Below are 23179 nucleotides of genomic sequence, written 5' to 3'. Positions count from 1 at the left end.
TACTGTATAAATAAAATGGAGGAAAATAGCAAGCAGGATATTTTGAAAATTAAATCTCTTTTCAAGCACATACCTGCCAAGGTGTCCTGCTGAATATCAAAGGGCTCACAAACATGGTGAACTATATAGAAAGTAAGGTAGCTGAAATCATGAGGTGATTTGAACTTGTCAGCATTCGTGACCTCAGAAATGTTTATTTTTTGATTGATCAATATGCATTCTAGAAGACACTTATTTGTCAAGCTAATGTGCCAAAAGAAACATGTGATATCTCATGCCTTTATAAAAGAGAAACCCATCACATTCACCTTTACTTTATCCCCATCATGAGGGGCTTGATATTAGCCCTGGTTTTAACCCTAGTGGGTAAGTATCTAACTTACCTGCATTGATGAATTTAAAATTGTATATTCAGGAAAAGGTTTCAGAACCTAAATATATTTCACTGGCAGATGTGAACTTTAACATGTTGTAGGAAAAATATTTTATTGCTTCTTTTGTTCTTTAAAGAAAAAAAAGGAATTTGGCTGGCATTAAAATAGAAGTAAAGTTAATTAGAAAGGTTTATGCTATATGTGCAAGATGAGATATAGCCTTTTATACTACAGTACATTCTCATTTTGGAGTTGTTTTTCTTTCTTTGTCATTTAATTCCTCTATTTTTTCTTCTCTTTCAGGGAGCCAGCATCTTAATTACCGTAAGTTATTTTCCTATCAACTTACAATACTTATAATGAGTGAAATCAAAAATAGAATCTGAAAAGTGTATCAATGTTTAATATAGCTTTACAACAGCTAATTTAGTTCAGGTGCAATGCAAAAATGAACAAATTCATCTTTTTTTGTTCCATACATTCTAATGGGTACATTAATGTTCTGTACATTGTGTATAATATTTTATGGGAACCCATTTCTTTGCAGAACCTGATTTCAGTGAAAACAAGGTTTATACATTTGATTATGAAACCACACTTCTCGGTGGACTTCCAGAGAAAGGACTTGCGAGATCTGGAATAAGAATAAAAAGTAAAGTGGAAATTAGTGGTATTGGGCCAAAACTTTGTCTTATTAGGGTAAGAAATTGTATTCAATTTTAAAGGTAAAATTCTCATCATACTTAGCTTCTTTTTTAAGCTTTTGTGAACTTATTAGGTTTCATCATGTGTCGTGCTTACTCAGGGATAATGCAACTAACACTGTTATTTTTTATACAGTGCCCTAAATTCTATTTGCACTTTGCAAGGTAATTCTCAGCTCAAGCCAACCTTGGGCTTGAAGGATTTCTTCTGCTTTGTGGCCAGGGATACAATGGAATGTAATTTGAAATGCACAATAATTTATTACTGGATCAATCCAATTGTTTCAAACTGTACAACCTAGGATTATTTAATCAACTGATTTCATAACCAGCAGACAAAAGGCAATAAAACATGCGACAGTAGTTGCATGTGATTCAATATTTAGCATAATTAATGTCATCCTTCTTTTTTCTGAAGGTTCCTGAGTGATATTCTTTGTCATCCTCAATTGTATGTTTTTACTGCTTGCTGAGTAATTACTGAGGGTTTTGATTATGTGGAATACACTTTTGTATCTAACAAGAGCCTATACGTGCTTATAATGAGCGTATAGAAATGCACACCTCAATTGCTTTACACAAATTCCACTTAGTCTTGTGTATGCGGGGAAGAAAAATGTCATTTTTAAAAGCTTTAATTTGGCATATTGAACACTTTAGGCTAAAAAGACTGGTGGCCTTCTAATAAATGCTTGTAAATGTTGTAACCTTCCATCCTGAATTAGCTTGCTGTTACTAGGTATTTTTGTAAATTCAAATTATCATAGATCTAGATGGGGATCCCCATTTGTAAGGGGATGGATTTCAAAACAAAAAAAAGCCAAGGAAATAAGAGTCATGCATCTGGAGTGGTGAGTAGAAAGCTTCCCTGCCAGAAAAGAGGCAGAAGCAGTCTTGTCCTTATCCCAGATCCTCCTTCATTCCTGCCTGAACAGCTCTTGGTGTGCCAGAGTGAGTCTTCACCAAAAATTGACTCCTGTTCTCTAAAACTTTCTAACATAATTTTACTGGTGTTACTGCATTTGTGAAAAGTTTCCATTTCAGAAATAATTTCAGGCAAGAAAAGGAGAAAAAAACCCCATAACTTTTTGGGCAAGTTCTAAGCTAAAAGTAATAGTACATTTATTCCCTTCTTCTCTGGGAAAAGTTTATTTTGCTGCTGTCATATTTAAATTAGACAGTTTGGAGGGATGGTTCAGGGAATTAAACTTTCATCTGCAGCCTACTGGTTCACATTCAGCCCAAACAAAAGGCTGTGTTCCCTGGGCAGTTTCCAGCTGACAATTTTTTCATCACAAACCTACAAGCAAGAATTGCCAGCTGTGTTCAAAACCAAGCAGACAGCCTAAGTCCTGTGTGGGCCCCAAGGGCTGGGGAAAACTACCTCTGCCTGACCCTGCAGAGAAGTCCCAAACCTGCCTGTATGCAATATGCCAGAAGCATGTCCAAGAGGCAGCATGAGGGATTTACTCTCTAACAGCCTTCCCTGTAAGCTTCAGTTACTGGGGTTGGCAGTGATCTCCACCAACAATAACAAAAATAAATATGAAAGTGCAGTCTCCAGCGATTTGCTGTATGAGGAGTTAGTTTGTGTGGCTTTTTGAGAAATTAATCTGTGTCTTGCACCACATCCCCAGCCTGAGGTGTCAGAGAAAAATCTCCTTAAATTGTCAAAATATATAGAAGAGAAGGGTCCTCTGAGAAACTAAGCTAAACATGCCCGTTCCCTGGGGTAGGAATTTTTAAAGTTATGCATAGTTTAGCACAACTTTCTACTTGTTTGGATGTGCCCCATGTTGAGGCTGGAGTGTGAAGTGCAGGGTGGGGTTGGAGCCAGTGCCTCAGCCCTTGTTCCACAGCAAAACGTGTAGGGAAGGACAATTTCTGTAACCTGCTGTCCACTTCTCAAACTAATTCTGCATGTCTGGCTGGCCTAGAGGCCATGTGTTTATTAGTTTCAGATTGCTGCCTGCTCTCTGTGACCCCAGTGAAGGAAATGACAAGAGTTCACAACAGGAGTTAATGATGCTTTATGCAACATTAACTTTCTCCTGCAATTTCCTGCAGATCTTCCATGCTACTTTTGGGTAGCAACCTGCTGCATGTGGCTCTTCTCTGGCTCATTTCTTTGCACAAGTCAACCTTTGGCAATATGGATTGTCCATGAAACAGAACAGAGTGCAGCGGCTGTGGAAATATCAGCCATTTGCAGTGCTCTCTTTCCTTTTATATACAGAAATATGTATATCGACACTAGTTGTGCTAAATGACAATGTCTACGTTTCCCTTTTGAAGAAGCTTTGTGTTATTTAAAAGCTTTTTTTTGATGCGATTAAAGCTCTAGATGCTTATGTGTATTGAAAAAAAATTAACTAGGGTAAAAACCTGAAAGAGGAGTTTTATTCCCCCTTTGTTGTAGGTTCACTCGATCGAAGCCGCGGAGTACAATGGTGTCTGGCCCACGAGCTCGTTCTCTCGGTCGCTGAAGCTGACCCAGGTCCTCACCGGGCAGCTCAGCAACCCCATCAAGTTTGAGTACAGCAATGGCCACGTTGGGAACATCATGGCTCCTGATTCTGTCTCGGAGGATGGTCTGAACATCTACAGAGGGATTCTGAACGTGCTGGAGCTGAGCATAAAGAAGATGCAGAATTCATACAGTCTACAGGAGGTGAGTTTTGGTAATTGTAGTGCCTTTGTAAATAAATCAACTTTCACTTCAGAGTCTTCTACCGCATTTTCTGAATTCATCCTTGACATAAACTTTACTTAGAGGAAGACCTAAGCTTGAGAAATCATGATTAAGTCCCATACAGGACAACATTTAGTTGATACTTAAACAGGACAACAACAGAGCATATCTTTAAATTGGTTGTTGAAAGTATTTCAAAAAATACATTTGCAGAATCAAACACTTAGAAAATCTGGCCTGTGATTCCAGAGAAAGTAAACTGTGAAAGATGAAGCCTACATAAAATGTGAACACTGTATAAAACATGCTTGAAAATACAGTTTAATATTAAAGTCAAAATAACAGTAATTTGACTTTTTCTACCAATCATATATACCTTAATCTCTTCTATCTCCTCTTTTAGGAAGAAAATAGTATATATGTCATAACATTACCATAACGGCTTTGACAGTTACAGTTGATGCTCTGTTGGAATTTCTACTGTTTTTCAAATTTTAATATATTAGTCAAGGTCAATCATCTGATATTGCTATTCACCATAGAAATTGCAATGTGTTTAGTTTTTGTGAAACCATATTTACATTGATTAGGCTACATTCAATTCAGAGATCGGTAAAAACATTGAAATTATCTTACTTTCATACTATTTTTATTGAAACTATAGACCAGAGTAACTAATTTTTTTAAATTTATTTCTATGTAAGTAGAGTTGTTTCTGGGAAAGGAACTAGATGATTTAATTTTTTGCACACTGTTTTCAGCACATAAAAATTCAGCGGTGTTGTTGGATATTCTGCAACACTATTTTCTCATATGTAGTTTCACATCTTAATTCTTTCTAATTCAGTTAGCAATATGTTCTACTCTTACCACTAGGCAATAGATGTGACTTCACCTTCTGGAATAATTTCCAAGTTTTCTTTGCTTTTCTCAGACAGCAACTGATTAATGAGTTTTGGCACCCATGCTTGACAAACTTGAGTCATTCTGCAAAGGAAGATAAACATTATTAGTCCCAAAATCTGGTCTGCAGAGAAGTTTAAAAGACAACCTGGGAAAAGTGTACATCCCATCCTGTGGGTTCAGGGTATCTGAGCTAGCCATAAACTGAACACAGCCATGAAGTTCAGCTAGGCAGGAGTCTGCTTCATCCCACTGAACTCTCTGGGCTGGACATTCCCATTTAAAGTCTGGATGTCTCCACCACACCCTGCAGTGTGCAGAGACCCACACCTGTATTTGCAGAGTGCAAGACTTCCAGAAAGCTTGAGCAATACCTATTTCCAGCCTTTACCAAGGACACAGTGTCTCAGGGAATTCTGTTAAGCTGAAGATGAAGTGAGTACATCTTGCTTCCTAAACACCATGTGACCATTTCTCTGCTCTCACAAAGCCCAGAGCTGGTCTCTGCACCAGCTATGCTATTAATAACAATAATTAAAAATCAGGAGAATAACTCTTCCTCCTAAAATGCCATCAAGCATTTCTCCTCTACAAAAATCTCACTGACTGAGGAGACTTAAAAACTCTTATAAATGTATATGCTCAAAATATTATTGAAAAGCTCAGCTAAAACTGTGACCTCAAGAAAACTCACAATCAAAAGTCAGTTCTCCTGATGTTTTTTATAATTATTGCTGGTCATATTGTGATAGATATTGCAAGGCCTGTTCCATAGGCATTTGTAAACTCTCTGATAAAGTAAGTTTTGAGGGCAGAATGACATCTCCAACTCTAAAATACTTTGCTGTTAAATTTCATTCTGACTGATCAAATTATTTTGACACTTTTTTTATTAGTATTTTCTCAAAATATATTTCATAATCAACAGCTCTAACTGAAAATTATTACTCCCCTTTCCTGAGGCTCCAAGTGAAACTTTGGGGAGAACTAGTTCTCCATGTAACCCTGATTTGGCTTACTGAAAACTACTTGTAAAAAAGAGATGAAAGTAATGATCATTGCAATTTTGCTTCTGAAGAGTAGAAGGAAAAATAAAGCATTCATTTCTACTATTAATTTTGAAAATGCAGAATTAAACAGAAAATTTCATGTTGTAATGTGAAGCTTTGCATAATAGTGACCTTCTCTGATCCTGTTCTAATTTTTGCCAGGCTGGGATTGGAGGTATTTGTAACACAACATATGCAATTCAAGAAAACAAGAGAGCAAACCTAGTCTATGTGACCAAGTCCAAGGACCTGGACAGCTGTGAAGAGAAAGTTCAATTTGTCACAGGTTCAGCATACACTCATCCATGTAAGACCTGCCAGCAGGTAAATCAGAGTGGTATTATGTATAAGTATTTTAAATTCTTATGAAGAACACCATTTGATATTCATACAATCTCTTAATTTGAAATACTAAAAATGAGGGGAAAATCAGATCTGCTGTATCTAGTTGTCAATATTTTCTTTCTGCTGTTCAAGACAGGTACTGCTGAATTTTATTATAATCCTGTCTTTGAAATAAAAAATTGCATGGTTTATGCAGCTGCTCTCCTCAGAAAAATGTGTCTGCTTCTCGAGGCAATGACCAATTACTTAGATTTGGGAAAAGGAAAAAGCAGCTAATACTTCTTAGCAGTAAAAGTAATGGAGACAGGCAGCGTGCCTGACCTCTCCCATGCACAGAATTCACATTGATTGCTCTTATGGCCAATGAACAAAACAGCCTTGGAAAACAAATGAGTTGAAGTGGGTGATGTAATAGCCTCTAGTCACAGAATTTCAAAGTTCAATTACTTTTTATTTTCTTTGTTTTTTTATATTATAAAGAGGAACAAGAATTCCCGTGCAACTGCTACTTACAATTACAAAATTAAATATACACGTAGTGAAGCTGTAATTACACAAGCTGATGTCGAGGAAATCCACCAGTTTGCACTCTTCAATGAGATAACAGGAGGAAATGCTCTTGTAGAAGCAAGGTACTGTACATATTCCTTTAATTCAGCAACCCAGTAATCTGAGTGAAGGTCTATAAGTGAAATAAATCCTTTATTTCCACAGCCCATTGTTTGGCAGTATTTAATTACATAAAATCCCAAACAGCTCATAAAAACAACCTTGATTGTTAGTTGTAAATCTGAAACATGCACATCACTATCCACCTTTTGTTAGCTAAACTTGGCAGGACTTGACTATTTTATTTCTCAGGGATATTTGATTTATGCCATAAAAGCCAAAACAAATGTAATTCCATCTGAGAAATTGTGAACTAATATATTTGAAGTAAAATATTTTGAAAGACAGTTACTCAGGAAAGAGAGTTCCCTGGAAAATAATAATGCAGTAAGAGATCCTTGGAGACTGATTCACAAGAAACCTAGATAGGACTTTGGATTCCTAAATACCATGGCAGCTTGCAAATCTCCCATCAAAACTGTTTCTTGATAGGAAATTGGGTTTTATTGCAAAACAATTGGGTACAGGACATGTTAAATGCATTTGCTTTCTCGCAGCAAATTTTGCGTATTTCTTAAAGAAATTTGGGGCAAAACATGAATGTGGTTGTCTATGAAATTGTGCCCCTAGCTCAAACTTTCAGTATGAAATTTTTTCATCTATCAAATTCATTTACTGAAAAAATTATCAGTTATTTAATTATGGACTCTGTAAATAGGAGTGCCCTACTGAAAGGAGTGTCACAGTGCATGAATGTCACAGTGCAGAAGGTGTTTTTTAATCTCACTCTACAGCTGCTGTAATCTTCATTGCTTCATTAGCTTCTGCAAGTATCTATTGGAAACAGCAGCATCAGAAAGTTTGTGTCAGTAACTCACTGATTAACTTCATATATAAAATGAACATATTCAATTTGACTAATCAAACAAAACTAAACCAAAAAAAGTGAAAGTGACTTTACTATCTTATGCAATCAAGGTGTAGATAGACACAACTGCAGTAGTTTTATGAATTTATAGGTTTTTGTGAGTCAGCATTAGTCTGGAGACAATGGACTTATGATGCTTTACACTCTCCTTCTGCAGCCTAGAGATGTTGTCTTCAGTAAGGTCTTTCTCAGCTCTCAGAAGGGGTAGTACCTTTACTTTTCCCATTTCCTCTGCATTTTTATCATTACCCACATGAAGGGGACAAATATAGGATAGTTGGGAAGATGTGACTATCTCACTCAAGTCTTCAGAAGTTATTTCCACAATGCATTCTCTGTCAAAAATAAGTAACCTATCAAGGCACTTGGAGCTGTTTTCAGACCTGCTCAGTATAAGACTCTTGCAGAGCACCTTTCAAGGCCAAGAGAGGTTTTACTACAGTTTCACCATTTTAATCCTATCTTTAGCATTCATTTTCTCTTCTCTTCAAAATACAGCATTCTCCCTTCTATTCTAGGTAGATATATCTCTTCCCAAAGCAATGAAAATGAAGACATAATAGATGCATCATGATTTGAGAGAGGGAGTTAAATCTGCCCAAGTGTACCTGATGTTCTACTTTGTGACCCAAATGCCCTTTCAATAATATTGTATAAAATTTCAAGAGAGAAAAAATCTTCACTGATTCTGTAGCAGTTTCTATTCAAATTCCAGTGGCTTGTCTGTAAAGCAGTTATATGCTATTTTTCTGCAGCAGTTCTCTGCAATCCATATGGAAGGAGTGAATAGAAATGATACAGAAGATCACAGAGATTCCAAAATAAACACACCAATTTTCTACAGAGATTTTGAGAGACTGGAGTACAGCAATATTGCTTTTGGAATGTTTTCAGTTATTCAGTACAAATACCTAACTTTATTATAGTGTCCTAAATGACCCATTTTAAACATAATTGGTAGGATAGGCTGCTTCTCTTTGGCTGAAAATGTAAAAAGATAGCAAATATTTACAAAGACAGTCTCTCATTGGAGTTATTCTTCATAACAAATGATGAAGGTTTGTTACTTCTTTAAAAGTTTTCAAAAGGTTGAGCACTTTCCCAAAGACTAATCCTGAATTTATGTGGCCCTTTTCTTTTAAAATCTAATTTAAAGCTTCATGAGAACTTTCTTCTGTAGTCCCCAGGATATTCAGCTTACCTAACAAACTGGGGAGGGAATTGTAATTGTTCAAGTAAAAAGATTGTAGCATTTCTTATTGTATCTAAAAACTTTCAACTCCATTTGAAGCTTCCAGGAGAGACACAGACACATAACAGGTTTTATTAACTTCTTAAAATGTTTAAATTAAATTATAATTTCAGAGCAAGTTTCCCATCTCTGTTTTTCTAGAGTCCATAGTTTACTCTTTAAGACACAAGTACTTCCTGTGGTATTCTTCAATCCACATCCTCTCACCTCCCTCTTCTTCCATAAATTCTCTAGCCCAGTTATTCCCAAAGGAAGGCAAAGGCTGGCTCTGCTCCGAGCCCTGGTGTGCAAGTGCACACCTTCTCAGAGTATGGTTCTGAGCAGCATGTCCAAATGCATCTGTCTGTAAATTCCCCCAATAACAAAACCTTTTGTAGTTGCATTGCCATATGGGGAAGCAGAGTTACTGGGTTGTTTGGGGTTTTTTAGTTTGTACCCTGCATCTTGTGATGTTTTCTTCCTGGGGTTCTCCATTCCAGGCAGAAACTTGCTTTGACTGATGTGCAGAAGCAGAGGGCAGAGGTCCCACCAAAAGAGTACCAGAGTCGTGGATCTCTTCAGTATCAGTTTGGCAGTGAATTGCTTCAGCTTCCTGTTCACTTATTCAAAATAAAAGATGTGGAAAGCCAGGTAAAAGCTAGCCACTGTACAGATTTTTTTGTTGGAGATTTAAATACCTGCATGTGGGAAATTATGCATGTGAGCTTCCTTCCTGCATTTTCATCTTTCTGCAGATAGAGGAAAGCCTGCAAGAATTAGTAGAGGCCACCTCTGACCAGCTTCCCAGTGATGCACCAGCCAAAGCTCTCAAGCTTCTGCACCTCTTCCGTGCAGCAAACGAGGAGAATTACGAAGCAGTGTGGAAGCGATTCTCCAGTCGGCCAGCTTACAGGTACAGGCCATAAAGGAGGTGCTGCTTCTGCTGGAGACCCTCTGGAATGCCTGTGTTCAGAGGCAGACTTGGAAAATGCTGCTTGCCTTTCCCATTGCAGGCGCCACATTTTGGATATAATTCCTGCAGTGGCCAGTCACCGAGCACTCAGGTTCCTGCGGCACAAAATGGAAAGGCAGGAGCTCAGCAGCTGGGAAGTGACTCAGACACTGCTCGTGGCTCTGCACTCCAGCACTCCAACCCAGGCTGTGATGGAGGAAGCAACGGTAGGATGCTCAAAACCCTCTCAAACCACTCTGCTGGTTCTAGCATCTGTTGTATTTATTATTTTGACAAGGTAGCAAAGACTTTGAAAAGATAGAGGTTTTATATCCTCTAGCGAGGTTGAAAGGGCTTTGTTTCTTTTGTGTCTTAAGGGGAGGAGAATGCAAATCAAAAGGGCAAAAATTAGCCTGGAATGAAACAGGAAATAAAGACTAAAATACCCCTTAGGGACAGAGGTTATTGCTGCAAACTGTGGCTTCTAGTCTCTCTTTTTCCAAATGTACTTTATAGTTACATCAGATTAGATCTCTGACTGTCTACAAAGAGAAAGGAGCAAGAAACACATATTTGTTATATCCACTTATATTTGTCCTAATTGTCCTAGAAGGATGGCTATGAATTTGAGATCTGTCAAAACCAAGGGAATTATGTCAATGTGAAGGGCATATAGGAGGAAGTCTAATTATTTTTGCAATTTTTTCTGTTTACACAGGCTTTAATCCCAGTCTCAGATGAAAGAACTTGTCTCTGCCTACCCTAGGTAGACAGTGAACCTCAGACTAGAGTTTTTTCCCCCAGTGAAAGCCCTGATAACCCAACTGTTATTGTGTGGTGGTGCTCTCTTCCCACACAAGAAACCAGTGGGCAGGTGCCTTCTGTCAGCACCTACATTTATAAAAGTTGTTCCTGTCTGCCAAGTAGTGAGGTCCATTCACAACAAATCTCAAATTCACCTATAGTTGAGGCAATCACAAAATATGATGAATGTTTCTTAAATAGTGTGCATTTTTCCATTCCATGAAAGGGTGATTTCTTCCCTTTGGATTATATGCTATGCCAAATTTAAATGGGAAACACTGCAAAAGAAACAGATCTGCCTTCCAGATGTTACTTGGTATTACTTTACAATTACAATGTCAAATAGAGTACTACTCGCAGATTAACTGAAAATCTAACAAAAAAAACCCCAAAATCCTGGTTTTGTCTTTCACTGGGCAGAAACATATTTTTCAATACTGTTTCTCTTCATTAATGGTAGTAACAAACAACTGCCTTCTCCACAGCTCATTGTAAAGAAGCATTGCCCCCGCTCAAGCTCCGTGCTTGGGAAGGTTTGCCACCTCAGCTTCGCGTCCCTGTGCCACAAGCACTGCTCCTCAGCAGACTCCTGCTCCGAATGTCTCCAGGTAACCACAGGGTTATTTATCATTTAAAAGAAAAATTAAGCTTTGAGTTCTTTCTTCATTATTCAGAAAGCTGTATTTCGCCTCACTACAGTGCTTCCTTTGGGGAAAGGAACCCCAGTTGGTTAAATACAGCATTTTTATCTTTAGATTAACACACGAAAGAGAGTGAGGGGAAGAAGCAAACAATTCATAACACTTTCTATCTAAGTGTCTCTGAGTGCTTTGTTGCCAATTATTAATGAAGTCCCGTGACATTGCTCGAAAATACTTTAAATATAGGTATTATGTATATTTATAAATTAATTAAGTGATAAAAAAGCCCAGGTTTTTGTCAGAATTAATGTATCCTAGCAAGAAGCAGAACCCAGTCATCAATATAGGCTATAAGGTTGTTATAACAGTAGTAACACCCTTCCTGTTCTACAATGCTTTTAATCAGCAGGCCTAAAAACACTTTGAGTAGTCATTAAATAGCATTTCCTAGTTCTAAAAATGCATGTCATGTTTTATGAGGCCAGCCACTCAGCCAGTAACAGGGAGGGAAAGAGAAATATGTGTTTAGTCTTTGGCACCCGTCAATCCACAATCCCCAGTGAGAGCAGGGTGTTCCAATTACACTGTGTGCCTGACATGATGTTTTTACTGTAGCACATAGGCATGGCCAACATTCCTGTATTTGTCTCCTGTGTTACAATTGCCACCAATGCTCTTGAACTAATTAAATCTGAGAAGCCTTGTGTCAGAGAATGAAAATTCTTTCCCAAAGCAAATGATTGTTTAGGCTTATGCAATGCTTTTCCAGAGTCCCTTCATTTGATTAGTAATATCAACTAGCCTGTTTCTGCACCATCAAGGGATCTCAAATGTGTTATTTTAAAGTACAGAATCTGTATTGAAATTATTCTCTAACATCTCAGTTGCTTTTCTTAGAACCATTTTTTATCAATTAAAACTGTTATCTATATCAATTTAAACTGTTATCTATTAGGATTTAGTTCTTTGCTCTTATTCAGCCTTCAGTCAACTACTTCTAATCTTGCTATACTAATGGAAGTGTGATCCAGTTGCTTACAGTGAAGGCTGTAAAATTACCTAGTTGTTGGCAGAGATCTCATTTTCCATCTATTAATCCACACTGAAAAGAGGCTGTCATAGCTGGTTAAGGGCACCACCACTATCTATACCTTCAGGAATCTCTTTTAAGGGTCTGAAGGTTGAACTGTATCTGTATATATATATATATATATATATATATCTGTCTCTTCAACCATGAGAGAGATGCCCAAGCAGCATTATTTCAGGGTTCCCAACTTACCGAGAAAGGCAGTGGGCACTAGGTCCAAGCTGTTATTTTTTCCTTTAAAAATCTTACTTGGTAAGTTTAAGGTATAGTGAGAAGGTGTTCATTGCAGCTACACTTGTTCTATGAATAAAATGTTCTATTCATGAGGAAAAATAAGAATTAAAATATTTAAAATAAATGAATTGAACAAACTGAAATTATGGAACTTGAACCCCAGAACAGGCTGCTGGATGGAATATAGATAAGAGCTGGAATTGAACTCAACAGATTTGTTTTCATTTTTCAGCTTCTTCATGGCTTTGCAGGGGAGGCATTGAGCAAGTCTAGCACAGAAGAAATTTCCCTGGCTTTGAAAGCCCTTGGGAATGTAGGACATCCAGCCAGCATCAAGCACATCAAGAAGTTTTTGCCAGGATATGCAGCTGGTGCCTTGGATTTGCCACTCAGGGTCCATGTGACTGCTGTCATGGCCCTGAAAAACATTGGCCTAAAAGACCCCAAAATGGTAAGAAAACAAAGCTGCTTCCTTTGCCCTTGTGACTTCCACTTACAAGGCTGCCAATACATAATGGGTGATGAGGGGAAAACAGATTTTTTTTTCCAAAGATAACATTATTTAAAAAAAAAACTTAGCTGTTCCTTGGTAGGCATGTCTTATTTCTTTTGACATTAACCTCTAGTATTTCAAACTGCAACAAAAAAATCCCGTTAAAAGGATACATTCATTGTTGTTGAAGACAAATCAGTATTTCCATTGCAAACATTTCATTTCCAAGGACATGAGACAGAAAACTAAATTATTGACCCAAATGTCGTTAGTACTACTTCACCTTTGGTATGTGAGAGAACCACAAAACAAGGTTTTCAGAGAATTGACATTTAATACTGAGTGTCACATCTAATTGTAATTCAAGACCAGATTTTATTGTAAATAGATACCAGGGGTTTGCATCCTAATTACAAATTTACAGACATTGTGTGGGCTTAAGTCATAAACAGAGCATTTACTAAATGTGACTTTTGTCCCTGACTGAGATAATTATTAGATCTCACATACAATGCCTACACCAGCATACTCTTGTGTACCACAGACATCACTTTACAATTGTTTTCACTATGAAGCAATATGCTTTTAAAAGGAAACCTTTTCAAGCTTTTAAAGATTTTTTTCCTGATGTTGAAATTTCTTGCTTCATATAATTCTTAATATAAAAAGTAAAATAAAAGCTTTAATTGACTATTCACCTACTAATCAGTATCAGTGTTTCCATTATACTCCTTTTTTGCATGCGCCTCCCAGTTTGAGTGCCTATATTGATCCACAGACAATAGTGAGCCAGGGTATGCTTTTAACCAAAAGAATAAAGAAACAATTTAGTGGTGTGCAGGAGCTGGATGGGGAAATACAAGGAAGGGAATGGAGAGAATTCCAAGTGTAGAAGTTAAAGTATTTTCTGGGGAAGAAAAAGCCAATTTGGTGTTTGAGAGCAACACTGCATCTCTGATTGCTCTTTGCCCTGACTTTCCACAGGTGCCCCAGACCACTCAGTTTCATTTTCTGTGCATTTTCTTAGGAGAAAATCAATCTTGAACAAGCTAATGATTGTGACTACTTTTTTTATTGTTCAAAACACAATTCAATGCCTGGTTTGCAGCTAGGTACACACCCATATTTGGATTAAACATACTTAATTTATGGAGTTTTTTATTGTTTAAAAGCCTCATTTGGGCCTACTTCATCCTTGTCACCTTGTCTACAGTGGCATTTGATAATCAATATATTGAAATTCATAAAACCATTCAATGTTTTTTCTAAAGTTTGCTGAAGTTTCCTGGGTCTCTCTTCATTACAGCTCATGGATGTGCCCTCTCCCAGGTAGGACAGGGCTGTGCAGGTTTGCCAGAACAGGAGCACATCATCCACATCCATTTGAAACTTGGGGCCAATGGCTCCTGTGCCCCTATGGAAACTGCAAAGGTTCCAGTACAAAACTGGTCTTGGTAGTGAATATTGCTGAGGGCAAACATGTCAGCCACAAGTACTAATAAGGAAATTACTTTTATTGCATTAGATTTTGGTTTAAGCTGCCTATATTGCATAGAGATTTCCAGTAATAAATTAGGTTTGCTTTGTTTCATTTTTATTCTGTTATTTAGCAGAAAGTACTCCAGAAGATCACATTAGAAATAAGTTGTACCTTTATGCATAGGGATAAGTGATTACTGAAATTACTTCTCTGGTATGTAATTGATTCATGAAATCTCTTTTACCTGGAGTGGGATAGCTCAAAAAAGGATAAAAGACTTGATGTAGAAGTATCCAGTGAAGTTCCTTGGCTGTGATTGTGTAGGAAGTCAGACCACATTACCATAATGCCCCTTCCAGCCCTTGGACTAAGAAACAACAAACAGAGTTGCCATAATAATTAAATAATCCAAATTTTACTGTGCTAGTGATGAAACAGATCATTCACTGGTGTTGGGTGGTTATTAGCAACATATCAAACATACAGTAAAACTGGATATATCTATTATTTTCAGGTCCAGGCTATTACCCTTGAGATTTTCCTGAATCAAAAAATTCATCCTCGAATCCGAATGTTGGCTGCAGCAGTTTTACTTGAAACCAAGCCGGGCCTTCCAATTGTGATGACATTAGCTGATGCTGTGCTGAAGGAACCTAGCATGCAAGTGGCAAGTTTCATCTACTCTCACTTGAGGGCCCTGGGTAGAAGCACAGCTCCAGATCTTCAAGTGATGTAAGGAAAATTCCTTTCCTAGCAGAAAAAATTGTTGCAAACTAATTGAAATGTTAATGCGCTCACCAAACTTTTTCAGAGCTTCTGCATGCAGAATGGCTGTCAGAGCACTAACTCCCAAGTTTGACAGATCTGGATATCAGTTCAGCAAAGTTTTCCGCTTCAGCATCTTTAAAGGTAAGATCCAGAAGATTTTATAGAGAAATATACATTGGTGAATATGTGGGAGAAAAAATTGTGCAATATGAGAGTTCAATTCTCCTAGCCAGCTGTTAGGCTGCATCTTGTTCCTCCATGTTTTCCTATCTTCAGTGAAAAAAATATGAGAATCTCAGGCTCACCATTTGAAGAGTATTTATGTCTCTGTGTGTTTTGCACTGTACACTGCCAGCATGAAATTACCAGAGGGCTTGTGGGGCTCTAACTCTCTGTTTTCATTAGTCAGGGAGGCACATGCTCCTGTATCAAATGCTGTATTCTCAGTGGTGCTTAACAATTTCATACCATTGTTCAGCACCAAACAAACAGAAGGGACCTAAATTACTGCTGAAGTGGATTAATTTCTACCAGTGTTGAACACCTACAACTCCTGCTGCATCCAAATGTGATGCTAAATACTCTTCACCCCAACAATTGTGCCCAGTGAAACAGAAAAATGAAAACATTCAGATGTGACAATTCATTTCACCCATAAACAGCTACATCAGGTTATTGTCTAAAGATTTTTCTTGCATCTTCCTACCAAGATTCTTTACTAGAATGAGTAGATCCATGTATGGTATCTGGAGACTGGCCAGTTACATTAGAGTTGCACATAATAATGTAGTTAAAGTAGGGAAGGAGCAGATTAGAAGACAGTGTCGCTGGGCCACATTGTAGCTTTTGCTATTTTCCATGTATGTTATTTTTCTCAGTAGATTTTTTAAAGGAACTCTTCTATGTAAATGACCATGACAGCCTCAGTGATTATGCATATGTAGCTGGTAGACTTGGGAGATTATAGCTCCAAACACAGTCTCCTTACACATGCTGTTTATCTATCAGGAGCTGGATGTTTTTAGAAATTTTGTTATTCACTGGTATCTGTTAAGATTCTTCTCAAAGTAATCAATATTAATAGACTGAAAAATCTGAAATCCACAGTGCTGAGTGTGCAAGTACTGCTGCCTCCTTTTTGCAGACAGGAGTGTGGTTTGGATAAATTTTGTAAATCTTATTGTTGTCTTGCCCCAGTTTTGTGGGTTTTACATGGCCATTTAATGTGTTCTATAATAGAAATATAATGCACACTGTAATAATCACAGTAATATACTATACATGTGCTTGCTGCCTCAATGATGGAGACAGCAAGTGCCAAAGAAACACAGCCACTAATACACACCACATGAACTTTAGTACTATTTGAAATACCTTCAGGGATAGATACATTTTCTGTTAATATGAAGATATGTGTTTCTTGGTTTAGGCACTCATTTTGTCTTCTAATTTTCCTTTTAAAATTAAGCCATCTACATTTTTACACAGCGAGAAAGAAGGGTGCAATATGGCAGGGGGCTATGTGAAATGGAATACATTATTTTGGCTGTAGCCTGGGAATGCAGTACATCAGGGAATTGCTGTTACTTCCTGGTGAAGACCATTGTCAGTAATTTGGCTACCATGGATAGGTAGGTCTTCATCCTGAAAAATAAAAAACAAGATCTTTTTCTCACACATGCTAATCTTAGACTTGCATAACTCAGCTAAATTAAGTCAATCTCCTACTACACTAGTATGGGAAGAGGATCCATTCTTCAGCTTTCTAATTTGATTTGTCTCCACTAGCCACAGGTAAAATGTGTTTCTGTGAGTCCATTCTGGTGGAGTTACCATAGTGACGGCTGTAATGCAGTACCTATTTCCTTGATAAAAACAAAAATCTGCCCCTAGCATCACAGATCTTTGTGGTGCTAGATGCTGAATTTTTAATGATAGGCAATAATGTCAGCTGAATCTATCTCTAATCTGGAATTTGTCGCACATGGCCACCACAAATAGTGCTTCATGCTCTACACATTGCTACTGAAATCAAAGGGGTGATTCAGGTTCTGCTCAGTGTGAGAACTGTGAGAATCTGACTCTCAAAATGCACAGATTCATATAATTAAATGTGTACTGATGTTTATATGTACCAAAGACTGCTTTCTTTGCTCACTTAGTTTTCTTTCCCTCATCTTTGGGGCAAGGCATTAATCAGATATATGCAGGCGTCATCAAACTCTTACAGTGAAATGGCAAATATATTCTTGGAGAATTAGCACTATGTAATACCTGAGGCACGGAAAATATTCCTGCTCTCTTTAAGTCAATGAATTCTATATAATAATTTCTAAGCAATATTTCTTATTAAGTATCAGGAAGTGCCACAAACTTTTTTAACTAACAGGCTTTGTGGTAAGAACATAAAAAACAGCTTTAACAAATTCACTTAAAGTTCTGTGCCTCAGTTTTAGTATCCTGTCCACAGAACACCTGGTATTGCTTTGGCTAAGCTCATGCCAAGAAAAAGTAGTCTTCCCATTTCCAAGTTTCCTATCAACTCACTAGTAATGTCCCAGTGTGGCACCACTTTGTTGTTTTGGTTTTTTTTAAATAGGATCATGATTGCTATCTACTGAATGTTCTCCACTTATTCCTCTGTCAAAAGTGGGGCGGCATAAATACCTGTGTCTTTATTGCAGGAGATGTTTATGAATGTAGGTAGATATGCTGTAGGTAGATAGTTCCCAACACATTGGATAGCACAGTAAATTCATACAGCAAAACAATGAAGGCAATGTGGCAAAATTGCAGTTTATACATATTTCCATATTCTCCAAAAGGTGTAGGGACAGGGGAAGAGGGCTAGAAAAAAGCACAACAAGGATGTCTACATATCCTCTCAGCTTTGTTTCTCTTGAAACCTAAGGAAACTTAGAAAAACAGAGGGATTGCTTTAACTCATAAAACAGGACAGGATCTAACTGTGCTAAGACCAAGAGAAATAAATAGAAACAAATTGCTTAAAGTTCAGTCAATAGTTAACAATCATTTAACAATTGGTGCATTTCATGTAAGGGTTACAGCATTTAGGACTAGATTTATTAAATAGTTTTTGAGTCATTTGAGAGACAAATCTATAGCTCACCATCTGTCCTTATAGGACATCTGTATCACTTTCCCTGAACTATTAGCAAAGGATGGCAAATCTCTTTTAATTTCTCATCTCCTTAGTCAAGGTGCCCTAAATGACGTCTCATAAAAGCATTTCATAAGCTGATTTTACAGAGTGTGACTGGATGTAAATGATATGGATAGGCATATTTTCCATACTTGGAGAAGTTCATGAGGTGGGTCCATAGGAATTTCAGGAGGTTTAACAAGACCAAGTGCCAGATGCTACACATGGGTCAGGTCAACCCTCCACATCAATCCAGGCTGGGGAATGAACAGATCAAAAGAAGCCCTGCCAAGAAGGACTCAGGGTGCTGGAGATGGAGGGCCTGGACATGAGCCAGCCATGTGCACGTGCAGCCCAGAAAGCCAATTGTGTCCTGGGCTGCAGCAAATAAGCCTGACCAGCAGGATAAGGGGAAATTTCTGCACCTCTCCTGTGTTCTTGTGAGCCCCACCTGCAGTGCTGCATCCAGCTCTGGGGCCCTCAGCACAGGAAGGACATGGACCTGTTGGGGCAACTATTAAGGAGGACCAGAAAGATGATCAGATGGGTTGAACACCTTTCCTATGAGGAAAGGCTGAGAGAATTGGGACAGTTTAATCTGGAAAACAGGTGGCTCTAGAGTGACCTAATTGTGGCCTTCCAACACCTGAAGGGAGTGTGCAAGAGACCTGGAGAGCAGCTTTACACAAAGGCATGGAGTGACAGGATAAGGGGGAATGCATTCAAACTGAAAGGGAATCAGTTTATATTAGATATTAAAAAGAAATTCTTTACTGTGAGGGTGATGAGATACTGGCAGAGGTTGCCCAGAGAAGTTGTGGATGCCCCAATTCTGGAAGTATTCAAGGCCAGGTTGGATGCGGATTTGAGCAAACTGGTTTACTGGAGGGTGCCCATGCCCATGGCAGGAGGTTGGATGATCTTTGAGGTCACTTTCAACCCAAACTATACTATATAACAAAAGCAACTGAAAAAAGCATAACCACCATGCAGTGACCAGTGAGCTTGTAGCTTTGCTCATTATTACTTTAAAATATCAGACTACTCTGTTTATAACTGTTTTAGAACACCAGTTTTATAGCTAAGTTTTCTGGCCTTGCTCATATGCTATTGATCATTAAGTTAGTAAATAGATATAATCTGCACACTGATCTAAAAGCTAACTGTGCTGTGGCTTACTGCCTGTTTCTCTGCAGAGTTCCTTATGAGCGGGCTGGCAGCTAAATATTTGGTACTGAATAATGCGGGTAGCCTAATTCCAGCTATGGCAATGTCCCAGCTACGGACGCATTTCCTTGGAAGAGTGGCTGATCCCTTGGAGGTAATTGGGTCTACCCACAGTTTGCTCTCTAATCCCTTCTTACAACAATCCTCCACTGGCATCTGCACTTTACTTCTTCCCACAGGTAGGAATAACAGCTGAAGGACTGCAGGAGATATTTGCCAAAGGTTATGCTCCTGACAGCAACTGGGAGACTGACTATGACTTCAAGAAAATCCTGAAAACGGTAAATTCTGGGGGAAAATAAAATCTCTGGTATTGCTTTCTCAGATGTTATGAAGAATCAGGCTTTTTTCATCTTCTTACACAGCTCTCTGACTGGAAGGCATTCTCCAGTGACAAACCTTTTGCATCAGGCTACTTGAAGATGTTTGGCCAAGAGCTGTTTTTTGGTGGACTTGATAAAAACGCCATCCAAAATGCACTGCAGGTATAATTTTTAAAGCATCAAAATCCGAGCATCAAAAGCACTAAAATACTGTTACTTTCATATATTCTTTCCCTTTTATAAATTCATGGTTGGTTTTTTTTGTATCTAGTATTAATCAAGGCAAATAAGGTCAAGCTTTGATCAGGATTATTTATAATCATTGCTGGCAGAATTTCCCCTGAGGCATGGTTAATGACACGGATCATGATATTCAAGTTCTGCTTATTTAGACATGTTGAACTCTGTAATTGCAGGCATGGTATGGATCTGATGAAAAAATCCCTTCACTAAGGAGAATAATCAGTAGCCTTCAAAGTGGTGTAGGGAGGCAGTGGACCAAAACTCTCCTGTCCTCTGAGATCCGCCGCATTGTGCCCACCTGCACTGGCTTCCCAACAGAGACCAGCTTCTATTACTCTTCTATCACAAAAGTGGCAGGAAATGGTAACATACCTCATTGCTTTAGCAGTACAAACATTCTTGCTAGGACTGTAGGTCATTTTTAACCCATTCTTTTCTTTCTTTTTAATAGTTCAAGCACAGATTACACCTTCTCCAAAGTCTGATTTCAGATTGACTGATTTACTAAATGCCAACATTAGGCTGAGATCCAAAATGAGTCTAAGGTAAATAAAATAATAATATTTTCACGTGACAGAGACCATAAATATTCAATAGTTGATGGCTGCATGAACATAATTATACCCTCCTTCTACCTTTTCAGCATGGCCAAGGAGATGACCTTTGTAATGGGAATTAACACACACACAGTCCAGGCAGGACTGGAAGCACGCACCAAAATTAATGCTCATGTACCTGTGAATGTTGTTGCCAGTATCCAGATGAGGGAAAAAAATATCAAAATTGAAATTCCGCCGTGTAAAGATGAGACTAACATAATTACCATAAGGTAAGACCTAGCACTTAATATCTTTCTATGAAGCAAAGCAGAGTCACCCAAATATATCTAGGAATCTTGTGTCTGACTTACAGCTTGGATAAGTGGTGGTGATTGATATAGTTAAAGTTTATTTTAAATGAAGGTACATGCACTAAAGCTTTGCTTGAAAATATGTTTTACTTCCTGTGGTCTTCACCTGAAAATCCTCCTTAGGACTATAGCTCAGTTGTTGGGATCCATAAGATATCTGGAACACAAATTACATTAAATTTCTATCTTGATACAAGTATTTGAACTGGAAACACTAGGCAAGCTATAAGCCAGATGAATCCTATCATTTAGAACAGTTAACCCATCTATATTTGCATTAGATGCCTTGAAGCATAGAGGGTTTGGTGTTTTTTATGTTTTTACCTTGTTCCCCTGTGGCTGCCATTTGGTTTTCTTACCTGTTAGGTCTCCTTGATTTATTATCAGTGCATGCAATTACAATACACTCTGGAAAACTGTTGTAGCCAGATGCCAAACAAATGAAAACAGATGGAAATACAAATGCAAAAAGCAGGAGGAAACAGAAAGAATATGTCCAAGGAATCAAAGCAGCAGACCAAACTTAGAAAACCTTCTCACGCACACACATGAAAAAAAACCTGAGAAAGAGAAGCTGAAAATTCTTCACAAAGGAAAAAGCTTCACTGACAACAGAAATCAGCGATTATACAAACCACTGAAATGTTAACAAGTTTCTGCTCTAGGAATACAGCCGTAACAAAAGAGATCAGTTCCTTGATCCAGCTGCAATTAGCATTCATGGCTGCTGGCCCAGAGATGCTCTGCAGGTCTCCTTGATTTAGCCACCAGTTAGGCTAATCATTATTTTCCCTTGTCCTTCAATAGTCACAGACCATTTGACATGCATTTGACTTGTCATCCTCCTCCCTAAGACAATTCCTCCACTACATCCAGTGTGGTTGTAATAAGGTTCACTCCATGCAAAGGTAGGGAGGGTCTCAGCATTTCAGAGATGAAAAGTTAGCTGCATGGCTTTTTTGGTTCTGTTTCTTATGGAGGCCAGGACAGTCTGCTCGTAAGGTCACCAGGGACAGCAGGCAACAACTCTCACTAGTTCTCACTGCTAGAGAGAGTGAGGCAGATATTAATGAACTCAATAAGAACACTGAACTGAAATGAGAATATTGAATACTGATAGGGAGTTTAGAGCCTCAAGCAGAGAGAAATATTAGCAGAAGGATCCTCCCTGCAAATAGATAAAAAATGTTCTCCTCCTTTGACTTAAGGGGAGATCAAATGAGACACAAAAAGGGTTAAATGCATTGCCATAAAGCAGAAAGCAAGTCAGTATCAGAAACAAGGTATTACAGCAGAGAAGCCCATGAGTTCCACCACAAGCCCTGCTCTAGACCCTGCAGCATTACCATTTATAAAGTGAAGTAGTCACTTGGAAATAGCTCCATAATGCCAAGTATATGAGAAAGCTAATACTCACTAGATGACTTCTAGCACCATCAATTTCTCTCCAAAAAGCATTCCCATTCACTGTTACAAAACAAATGGCCAGTGGAAACCACACAGAGCAATGAAACGGCAATGAGTGCAAGTGAAGGCAAAGCAATAACTAGAGAATGTAACATTGAACCACATCACTGAGGAGGTCAAAGACCAAGCAAAGTAAAAACTTAGAGGTATGAAGAGAAGCAAGCAGGCACAGTAGAGAGAAAGGAGATAGATATATAAATATAGTGATATATCTCTATGTAGCTATATAGACTAAGTTAAGATTTTTAATTCAACATAGCTGTTTTCTTCCTTTTGCATAGATCTACCAAATAATAAAGTTCCAATATTTTAGAGATATTGTGACATCTTCCCTTGTTAGCTTTAAATTCTTCATTTAAAGAAATAATTCTAGAAAGCTATTGATCTTTCATGTGTTTGTAAGCTCTGTTCAAAATATTTTCATATTGGGCACTGTCTTGATGGTCAGCAGGTTACCTTCTACAATCCCATGGCATTAAAGCTAAACAGGATGTGTATTATTTTCCCCATCATCTCTCACATTCAGACACAGGAAGCAAACAGTTTTCA

The 23179-nt window shown here is 38.1% G+C and overlaps 1 protein-coding gene across 4 annotated transcripts in view; it reads left to right on the top strand.

Annotated features, from left to right (window-relative positions):
* Positions 1-23179, top strand: part of LOC110470436 (vitellogenin-1) — a 47967-nt gene that overhangs the window by 4670 nt on the left and 20118 nt on the right. For 2 of the 4 annotated variants that reach the window (XM_085586361.1, XM_085586359.1), the window contains exons 2-19: positions 678-698; positions 922-1073; positions 3498-3749; positions 5885-6046; positions 6548-6699; positions 9336-9486; positions 9591-9748; positions 9849-10014; positions 11077-11199; positions 12789-13007; positions 15044-15261; positions 15341-15438; positions 19657-19781; positions 19867-19968; positions 20053-20172; positions 20427-20616; positions 20705-20798; positions 20897-21082. In XM_085586361.1, the coding sequence (XP_085442487.1) occupies positions 678-698; positions 922-1073; positions 3498-3749; positions 5885-6046; positions 6548-6699; positions 9336-9486; positions 9591-9748; positions 9849-10014; positions 11077-11199; positions 12789-13007; positions 15044-15261; positions 15341-15438; positions 19657-19781; positions 19867-19968; positions 20053-20172; positions 20427-20616; positions 20705-20798; positions 20897-21082 (2689 nt within the window). Of the gene's footprint in view, positions 1-677; positions 3750-5884; positions 6047-6547; positions 6700-9335; positions 9487-9590; positions 9749-9848; positions 10015-11076; positions 11200-12788; positions 13008-15043; positions 15262-15340; positions 15439-19656; positions 19782-19866; positions 19969-20052; positions 20173-20426; positions 20617-20704; positions 20799-20896; positions 21083-23179 lie in introns of all 4 variants that reach the window. The other 2 variants (XM_085586362.1, XM_085586360.1) reach the window with 2 other exon arrangements.

Source organism: Lonchura striata, chromosome 8 (genome assembly GCF_050655825.1).
Source record: "Lonchura striata isolate lonStrDom1 chromosome 8, ASM5065582v1, whole genome shotgun sequence".
Taxonomy (NCBI): Eukaryota; Metazoa; Chordata; class Aves; order Passeriformes; family Estrildidae; genus Lonchura; species Lonchura striata.
Note: the sequence above shows the minus strand (reverse complement) of the source record. Positions and strands in the feature narration are given on the sequence as shown.